The 10,803-nt window shown below is 36.1% G+C and overlaps 1 protein-coding gene across 2 annotated transcripts; it reads right to left on the bottom strand.

Annotated features, from left to right (window-relative positions):
- Positions 1 to 1,053: 1,053 nt before the first annotated feature.
- LOC122056495 (deSI-like protein At4g17486) lies at positions 1,054 to 5,670 on the bottom strand. 2 transcript variants are annotated; one of them, XM_042618472.1, is made up of 4 exons: positions 5,243 to 5,670; positions 4,238 to 4,525; positions 4,076 to 4,156; positions 1,054 to 1,449 (listed from the first exon to the last, which is right to left on the bottom strand). In XM_042618472.1, the coding sequence occupies exons 1-4, from the start codon at positions 5,415 to 5,417 to the stop codon at positions 1,310 to 1,312; spliced, it is 684 nt and encodes a 227-aa protein (XP_042474406.1). In that variant the 5' UTR covers positions 5,418 to 5,670; the 3' UTR covers positions 1,054 to 1,309. The 2 variants fall into 2 exon arrangements, with proteins under 2 accessions (XP_042474406.1, XP_042474407.1); XM_042618473.1 differs by having other exon boundaries at positions 5,255 to 5,665.
- Between the last annotated feature and the right edge of the window lie 5,133 nt (positions 5,671 to 10,803).

Here is a 10,803-nt window from a genome sequence, read left to right as displayed (position 1 = left end):
ATTTAAAGGAGCAGCACTAGTAACCTTTTGGAGATGAAAGAGTAAAGAAACAATTTTATCTAAAAGAAACTAGTTGGACAAAGTACAATCAAACATGTATATATAGAAGTATAGTCCATATCCATCTTGGACAATGATGCAGGTCTTTTAAATAATTAATCAATTCGAATCTTAACTATAACGTATTGTAGATATTTTTTTTTCAGTGGTATGTTAACTCTAGCTACTTAAATGGGTCTCCGTTTCTCGATGTATCTTAATGGCCTTGAAACACTGTATATCTTAATTATAAATAATAATAATAATAATAATAATCCATCTCCCTTTCCACTCAACTATTCTTTTATGGAGGTGAGAGGGAATAATTGGTGAAGAATACAAGGCTCAACAGATATAATTGAAAATTATGTAATGCTCATTAGCATTATCACTACAAAGGATTTATTAAGCATACAAAACTAAATTTAAATCTCCATATAGAAAAAAAAACAAAGATTCAAAACACTCATTTAAGAAATATGTTGTCAATAAATACATAATCAAAGAATGAAATTAACGTAACCTTGACTTCATGCATGCGAATGAAACTAACCAAAAACATCTATGAACACCATTAAGAAGTAAACAGCTATTGCATTTCTCCAATTGATATGACTTACCGAAGTGATGAAAGGCTAGACATATTAGGAGTCGTTTATTTTAAATGTCTAAGAATAAGGGTAACCAATATTGATGGGGGCACTGAATGGGAAGACAATGAAGGCAAACATCCAATTGTATTTCTGTCAAAACCTTTTAAAAAAGTGAAATGAACTCAAATTTTCTTCAAGTTCTATTATTTCCTGAAAGTATTGCCCATGCTCCATGCAAGCAATCATAGACCTACACATCCATTGAGCCTTGGTCACTCAATGATCGCGGGTGAGTCCATAAAAATTAAAATCATTGCCAACTTATTAACAGAGAGTAAAGGTATTTTTAACCATCCTAAACGAGTATACAAATTAGAGACAACACAGATTTAAAGTTCAGACAATTTTTTTAACATTAAAATTTAGAAAAGAAAAAAGAATATATAGAAAGCAGATCGCTGTGCATAAGTTCTGTAGTAAAGAATAAGGCCTGCCTGTTAACTTGAGAAATGATCATCAAACTAGTAGGCACAATGCTAGATACAATCGTGAAGAATACAATTGGCATTATAACACCCCATGCAAAAAGCTTACAAGGTTAAGTTACAAAAGAAGATAAATGGAAACAATATTGCTAATGCCAACTTTTCGGTAACAATTAGGAAGCAGACAAGAAGTCACATGAGATCTCTGGCAAGCCTCAAATGTTGGTCACTCGCATCAACAAAATCATTGTTTGATCTCTTCAGAAGTTGATGGGCTGCATCTTCTTCATCCGTTTCCTCTCCATTTGATGAATATGAATCGGATCCATCTTCTGTTTTTAAGAATTGTGATAACTCGATCAAATCAGATGAGATGAGAGAAATCAAATTAACTAGAAATCTTCTTTATTGTCCTATATTAACAACAAACATCATAACTCCTGAAGAAATTCCATGCTTCCTAAACAATTAGAAAATTAAAAGGAACATCATTCGTAAATTGATGGTATAACAGTCTATATGCAGAACATCCATTCGTGTACAACAGTCTAATGTAGAACTTTTATACAGTAAACATTTTAGTTAAAATAATGGATGGTAAAATCAAGGTTTAAAATTTTAAGGCATACTGAAGTTTTAGTTTATAAGGTTTTGGAATTATATCATGCCATGTCAATACGGTTTAAATACTTTTTTACGTATAAATATATTAATTAAAAATTATTTTTATGAATATTTGATTATTATAGGATATTAAATATTATGTTCAAGTTTTGATATTTCTCATGAAATGTTTGATACTTATTAAATAAAGGTCAATTTAAGATTAGTTAAAGTCGCCAAGCAAACATGGTAGGATCAAGTAGGTTTAAATTGTATTTAATTTGGAATTATTTTGATCAATTTAAAATTAGATCAAATTTATATATATAATAATTTAATTATAATAGTATATTTTATAAGGTTAACAATTATATAATATTATTTTTTCTAACAATCTATTCCCTCCATCTTAAAGAAGTATTTTTTTTTCTTAATTTACTTCGCAAATAGATGGATGGAAAAAAATTAACCATCCTTTAAGAGATTTTTTTTTTCTATTTTTTATGGACGAATGAAAGAGGAAAAAAATTAACTAGGATTTTTTTCTCTCTCTATTAACTCTCATGGATGGATGAAAAGAAAAAAAAATAACAATGAAGGAGAAAAAAACAGAATTAATGGATCAAGGCCGGAGAAGAGAAAAAAAATTCAAAAGAGAAGAATTTGAACCAAATGGCATAAAAATTAATTTAAAAATTAAATTAAATTTGTAAAATGGAGGAAGTCGTGAGACCTAACAAAGTCATGCTTTTAGTGGGCAGAACGGAAAATTCCGCCCATGCTAATCGACATGACACGGTATGGTATTTTACACCATGGGTATAATGATCTAAATGTAGAAAACAACTATAAATTCCAAGTTCTGCTCTATTCATAAATTCATAACTTCTTTTATGATTCAAAAGATGATGGGCAACACAACATGACAAGTCCACAAAACAAGCATGTTTCAAAGTGCTACTATGATATAAAATCCTTTGAAAGTGTCCCAAAGTGCTGATGAATTTTGTGGACAAAAATATTAATGGATCATGGAGTAACCATGCTCACAAAAAAAAAAAAAAAAAAAAAAAAAAAAAAAAAACATGAAGGTGGAAAATCAGTTGCATGTTTAAAATAAAATTACATCCAACTTTGAATCATGTAAAAGTCACAAAATCTCAAATCTAAAACCCAATCCCTTGTTAAGTTTTGCCTACAACAGTCGAAAAATAGATATCTAGAAAGAAACTATGCTAAAAATAATGCTATGGATTGGCAAGGTTGATTTAGAAATAAACAAATGATAGTGATCTATCTGAAACTGAGAAAGCAAAGAGCAAAAAGAATATAGAAGGATATACCATGTAAATGGGTAGTCGAATGAAAAGTTCAAAGTTGGAAGAGTAATAAAAAACATTTACCTATTTGATTGAATGGGAAGCAACGGAATGGCAAATAACCTTAAGATTTACTCAGTGCTGTGATTTTCAGTTTCTAAATGAACACAATTAAAAATTCAGACCCAACTTGTTTCAAGAGATACACTTCCAGATGGGCACTTAGTCTGGATAATGCATAACAGCTACATTAACAAATTCTAGAATTACTAAAACCCAACTCCTACATAACATATTTTTATTCAGCTGTTTATTCTTTTGATAAGGATCTATCTAGGCAATTATTCTTTCCTCTTTAGTTGAAGCAATAATATCCAACCATCAAGAGCTAAAATGTTCTTTCCATCTTATCTACAGCAAACTTCAGTTTCTATTTTTGTAAGGATCTGTTTACTTTCAGAGAAAGGAAAAGAAATTTGATGGTAGAAGAGAGAAAATAAGGTATGGACGGCTCCCTCCTCCATGTACTTCTAAGGATAGCAAACTATGAGAAGAGTAAGGATTGATCAGTCTGCTGTTTGTTTGATCCATCTCCTCCACCTTCTACCTCAATGAAGCTGGTCAAGTTCATGGTTGGTCTGCTTGGTCACTACATTGTTGTAGCTGATAGTGCTCAGACTGAGTTATAAATGCAACAGAGTGCTTGAGCAGTGGCAACAATAGGGTGATAGGAGATTATCAAGCAAAGTGATGGTCCATCTCCACCTAATATGCCCCCACAAACAGTTACCTAGAGGTACCATAAACAAGCTAAGCATGACTGGTTAAAGGTATTGCAATAAGAGTATCAAAAGTTCCATTGTTGTGACCTCACCAAAATTTTCCCTTCTCTCCCCCCTCCTCTTTTGTCCCTTCCCTTCCCTTTCCTTTTAACTTGATCCCCAAGTAACTACCAATCAATGGCCTAAAGTGTGAGCATAAATATATAGAAAAGATATATAAGATTAAACAAAAGTAAGAAGACTTTCAAACTCACCAGAACAGGCTGGATGAACTGGTAATTGTCCAACTGCTGTGACCCGAATGTTCTCAGGGAGAATGCAATTAAAAAATGATCCTGAAAATTCCAAATTGCGTGCAAATTATTATCCACATATTTTCATAGAACCAAAGGTTATTTTTCAAGAAAGACACCAACCTAGTCTGGCAAGTCTATTCACCCATCCGGGAATAGATTTTCCTGTCAAACTTCTACAAACTTCATCTGTGAAATGATTGCAGTTTTTGATGATCAAATGGTAGGTGTCACCATGATAGTTTCCAGCAAGACCTTCAAGGAATGAGCAGAATTCTGAGTGGGACATGTCAGTAGTACCCAGACACACAGAACGTCTGAAGACAAAACCAGGGCAATTTTTCGGTTCCACCTCAAACACTCCACTCGCTGGGTAATCATGTGCTCCAAATCCATACTCCATACCATGAACTACAAGCAAAAGTGAACTTAATCGTTGGTAATAGCATAGTAGATGAAACAATGGGCAGAAAATTAGGAAAAAAAACATCATGCCATATGAAGATGGAGGTTGACTTGTGGAAATATATAAAGTGAACTGGATCATATTTGAAATATTTGACTAGTGTGTGGCGCAGTGGCGTAAGGTTTTGCAATAGAAAATTAACAACCTAGAGATAGATTGTGTTTGATTTGCAAATAAAGAGCAGTAAACAAAATAATAGAGTTGGGAAAACATCAGTCACTTTTCCAGAGGAAAATATTGCTAAAAACAATTATAATACATACACCATCTTTTTTGTTCCAGTGCAATGTTCAGAACGAAACATAGAGGACAATTCGGATAAGTTAACAAGTTATTGATATTAAAAATTCCATTGTGTTGGTGAAACACTAACTTAACAAGCTTATTCAGTAGATCTATCCTGAACCACAATATCTGTAAGGTTTTTTATATGTCACTGTTAATACAAATCTAGCTAATCCAAAGCAAATTCCACTTAGTTATCATGATAAAGATCCAGGTTCAAACAAGATAAAATCCTTGTAGAAAAATGCTAAACAGGAGCTAATGTCCTGAAAAAATTGCAGGAAACAATAGCATCACAGAAAATCAAGTTTAATGTCAACTCCTATATCAAAATTGCAACAAGGAACCAATGCAAAAAATCAGAAAACTAATAATACCAATAATAGCACCTTCGATCCCAGAATGAAAAACACCAAGCCCGAACCAATAGAGGTACTTGTTCACCGGCGTCAAATCGTAGACATTCAGATAAAGATACGTCCGGCTGTTTCCATCCCCGCGTTCATTGCGCATCCCTCTGGAAGAAGTGGATTTCGACAGGATCGGTGCCATGTCCGAGTCCGACAAATCGGGTCGGGGTAGATCAAAAGAAACCCTAGAATCCCCTAATTCGACATCCAATCCAGCGTCTCCACCTATCTCTATTCTACGGCCGGGGACCGGGGAGGTTGAGACTCCAGGGATTCCACTTCTCCACACGAAAAAGAGAGAGGGAGATTTGTTTTATTTCCATTTCCCACATTGTTGATCTTGGGGGTTGTCGATTAATGATCGCCTTTCTTTTGGGACAAATCTGAACTGATACGAAAGATGATCCGCATAGAACGAACCAGACCATCCAATCAGAACCAGACCATGATCTGGCCAATCGACCGGCAACTCCAATCTCTCTCTTGTATGACTTTTGATTTTGTTTCTGAAATTATGGTGCAGTTAAAGGGGGTAAATTATCATCTAGTTGTTTACCATTCAATCCGTAATTATGATATATTTAAAAAGATTTTTTTTCAAATGGGACATATAATTATGGGATGCTGGACTTCTGAATTATTTACCATAAATACTTCTTAATTTATCCTAATGATCAATAAAATATTTTCATAGAATCAAATCAATCCCCCCCCCCCCCCAATTTAATATGACGGCATAGGCCAAATTTTGAATTTATCAAAGGAACACTATAGTTTTATATTTACCCAAAGATACAATCAAATATGTGAAATTCATATTCTATTCCTCTTGCCAACCTCTCCTTTCCCTACCCCATTTTTCAAGACATCATAACCATATTTTTATTTGAAAATAATTTCTATTGTTCAGATGCACATGTTTTCACCTTCAATCTCCGTCCATACCTCTTCCTGCTCTTATAAACACGACACTATCACAAACCTCTTTCCGCTTACCATACCTCCTCTTGTAGTTTAGCAGGATTGCAAAAAAGTAATTAGAGTGGGAGTATTGTTGTAAGAGTTTCAAGAGGCGGCTTCAAAGGACAACTGCATTCAAGAACAACGACGTTGAAGAACATCGCCATTGAAGGACAAATTTCAACCAAGAGTAAAATTGATATAAAAAGACAGATAAAGATTTAGTGATGTATGTATCAATTTGCTACTGTAAAATTGGTATGTAGTGTAAAATAATATTGTGCACTTTTGTAACAAAAGGTTATTATAAAAATCATATTTATGGTGTTGATGGATGCATGGGGAAGAATTATAGAACAACACATGCAATATGGTGTCCTCCATTACTTAATCGGTTTACGAGGTGCTCCACTGTAATGCTAGATTTCAGCGTAGACCTTGGTTATACACGTTCAACTGATATAGTAGGTAGCAACACGTTACGCCTGATATATCTACTTTCTCCTTACTCAACCCTTCGTAGTGATTAGGAGTTTGTATAAATCCAAATACTGTAAGTCCATCAGTGGATTTTAGTCCAGTGGATTTTAACCAAAATCCATTGATGGACGGACCTATTGCACCTATTTAAAGCCTTGTGAGTTTCTAGTGTTGTAAGGAATCAAATGGTGTTATCCATTACTTATTTAGGACTCTCAGAGATGATCCAAAATTATGATAAGTTTCATCTTGAATGTGGGCCTAATATAATCTCATATCCTGATATGGGATAATATTAAGCACATTTTAATCTTTGATTACAACTTTGGTTTTACACCATATCTACCTTATCCTTACTCAACCTTTCCTAGCGGTTGCGATTTTACAAAAATACAAATATTCTTGGTCCATCAGTGGGATTCTATTAAAACCATTGATAAATTATGAAAATCTAGCATGTGTTGTTGCAATCGACCTCTAGAGTTTCGATATTTGATAATATATCAATGTTGGGTCAGGTTGACTAAGAGTTAATCCAAATAGGACTTGATGTTTAAAAAAGAGAAGTCTAGTCAGGACTAGATGACTGGCAAGGGTAAATCCTAACTGAGAGGTTAGGCAGGTGAGAAGTCTACTAAGTGACTAGTCCTAACTAGATATTAAGCAGGTGGAAGTCTTGGTGAGTAAAGTCGGGCCCTGTGGAGTGAAACTAGGTGGTGGAAGTCCTAGTGAATGAAGTCAGGTCCTAGTGAGTGAAGCTAGATGGTGGAAATCTTGGTGAGTGAAACCAAACAATAGAAGTCCTAGTGAGTGAAGTTAGACCCTAATGAGTGGAGGTAAATGGTGGAAGTCCTAGTTAGTAAAGTCAGACAATCGAAGTCTTAGTGAGTGAAGCTAGGCAACCCTAGGAGAAAGTAACCCTAGGTAATGAGAAGTCTTGAAGGAGTAAACTTCATGCATGTGTGACCGACTGGTTTCTAGTCGACTGCACATGTTCAATCGAACCAGCAAATTCTTAATACTGCTAATATTATTTTACTTTACTATTTTATATCTATTATGCCAACTTAGTATTACAAGTAAAGTCTTTATAGTTCATATTGATCAAACAGTAAGCAGGACCAGAGAAAATCCAAATAGGTTTAGAAGACTAGCTATTTGACAAGTGAGTGGAGGTAAGTACTGGAGGAGAGTGATCCAGTGAGGATGAGCCTAGTGGGACTATAGGCGCCAACCTAACTTAGATCATTTTAGAAGTCTAAGTTGAGACCATGACTATATCCTAGTCTTGGGAAGACAGGATCTAAGTCATAAATTTATTTATTTTATTCATGTGATAACTCTATATTGCAGAGTATCTTTGTTATTTGGACTAACATATCTTATAGAAGTTAAGTGCAAAAACCAGCTTCAGATGAATAGTGTCTGAGGTGTCTCAAAGCTACGAGGAGAAGCCTTAGAGCTGTGGAGAGATGCCCTGGATAGGGCGGAGGTGCCCTCACGCAAAAGAGTTAGAAGATTGAATTTTTGCTAGGGGAGGCACCTTGGAAGCACATGGAGACGCTTCAGAGATGATTGGAGTTGTCTCAGAGCGCTTGGAGGTGCCCTTATGTGGATAAAGAGCGAGAGCTTCAAAGATGATAGAGGATAAAGTTTTCGAGATTGATTTTGAGGTTGGAGGTGCCTCGGGTGGGATTGGAGGCGCCTTCAATATTCAATATAAGCCCTATTCAACCAGCACTTCAATACATATCTGACTCACACTCATTCCTTGATGTAATCAAGCTTCTAACCATGCTACTACTCTGCTACAACGCTGCGACATCGACTCCAAGCTTCAACTTCCATTTATAACGAGTCAATATATTTTAATTTAAGTTGTAATTATCCGTTACTTATTATTGAATAGAGGAAGTATAGGATTGTTACACTTCCTTTAATCATTTGTATTCAAATTACTCTTCTAGTGGTTTTGGAAGAGAATTTAGTGGATTACCCATCATTAGGTCCAATGGACCTTGATCCTGTCCAAATCGCTGAACCAACGGACGCTGGGCACGTGGCGCTCTCCTAGTCGATGACGTAGGCCTCCGTCTGGTCGCACGAATCTCTGGCGAGCCTGCACAAGAGTCGGGCCGGGAAGGGGTTCCCGGCGACGACCCTCCGACGCTCAAGTCAGGCAAACAAGCAGTGAAAAAGTGGCTTCCAAAATATTAGAACGCATACCTCCGGCAAAGGATGAGGGCCTTTATATAGGGCAGCGGAGAAGCGAGTGTACACATATCGAGGTGTACACGTGTCCGTGGCCCATACCCCAGTAAGGGCTTGTCAGCGAGCTTACCTGACCCATACTGCTACAGTCCAAGCATGTCCTCGATGGGACAGCGAAACCCCCTGTCATAAGATTTGGAGTATGGCCTACATGTGGAACATACCCGCTGTCAGAAAAAAATGTCACTTGTCCTTTTGCCCTTACTCCCTGGAGGGCGTCTGGCCGGCCAGCTTCCGCGACATCCGGCCGGACGTATACGGTGGTTTACTTGGGGAGATTCTCAATCACGTGCTTTATGGAGACTATTAACAGTATGCTACCTGATGGCTTTGGCCGAGCGTGCAGTCCGCCCGGCCCTGCGATCCTGTCCGCTGAGCGCCGGAACCCTGACTTTCGACAGGGCGCCTTTAACCATCAACTAGACACCGGCCGGCCGCCCGGCCGGTCGAACCCACCCCTATCCGGTCGGCCACCTGCCACTTTGACTTCCACGTGGCGTTGACTCCACTGGACGGGGGGCCCCTGTTCTTACAACCGGATCAGACCTGGGTCTTGGAGTATGAGTCACTGAAGGCTCCAAACCAAGAAAAAAAATCCTTATGTATTTTTTTTCTTTCTACTTGTTCATTTTTTTCCCTCTACGCACTCATATTTCCAAAACCAAAAAAATTAAGTTTTTAAAATTTATGTGATCCACCCCCCTCTCATGTGCCATCGATCCTACAATATGTACACCATATCTATCGTTTCTCTTTAAATTACAACACTATTTGATTAAGTAGTTGTAGCTTTGCTAACTTAGTTTGTAATTTATTTTTCAAGGACGATTATATTGTTGAAAAAAAATCTCTTTGAGATATGGAATATGCTTGATACAAATTCTGCTATAGGATATGGAGTTAATGTAGTAGAATTATCTAGAACTAATATTCCATCATCTTCTGAGTATAGTGGTATGCAAAACATAAATAGAAATACAAGAAATTTGGCATTTGATCTAAATAAAGAAGCAACTATCATAGAAGATGAGGTTTTGAATCCTTGTACAATATTTATTGAATACTTTGAGCCTACTTGGAGTAAGGAGCAAGAGCATTATATCTGAATTGTAGAGGAATTACAATGTAATACAGATGTACAATAATTCTTAGCTAATGATATGTAGATTGAACAATATGAATTTCCCCCAAAGTAGTACAGTGACTTAGAGGAGGAGTTCCCAGAAACAAATGATCCATATATTCTGAATTCTCAATAGCTACAAAGGCCAATTTGAGAGGCAACAGATGAGCATGAATTTTTTGTTGGACAAATTTTTCTATCTTGACAAGAGTTCAAGAATGTACTTGTAAAATATGGCATAGTTAAACATATGAGCTATAACCCTGTTCACACCTAAAAAAATAGAGTTAAAGCAGTTTGCTTAAATCAACCATGTACATGGAGAGTAGTTTCCCGGGGATGTAGAGTTCACTGTTACAAAATATGTACGGGAACACCAATGTGACACAGTTAGGGAAAATATTGATCATCTAGCATTCTCTTCCTCATTTGTAGCGTCTTTTGTTGAAGGACAATTTGTTTCTAATGAATAGTACAAACTAAGTATGATTATATCAGATATAAAAGCTAGGTTTAGAGTGACTATATCATATAAAAAGCATACATATCCTATGAGAAAGCGATGAAGAAGGTCGTTGGAGATTATGACAAGGTATATTGAGATCTTCCACTATATCTACATGAGTTAAGAATCAGAGATCCTGAAACCTATGTGGCTCTACATAAGAATGTTAATAATAAGTTCTAGTGTTGT

This window comes from Zingiber officinale, chromosome 3B (assembly GCF_018446385.1).
Source record: "Zingiber officinale cultivar Zhangliang chromosome 3B, Zo_v1.1, whole genome shotgun sequence".
Classification (NCBI taxonomy): domain Eukaryota; kingdom Viridiplantae; phylum Streptophyta; class Magnoliopsida; order Zingiberales; family Zingiberaceae; genus Zingiber; species Zingiber officinale.
This window is presented reverse-complemented; position numbering and strand designations above follow the sequence as displayed.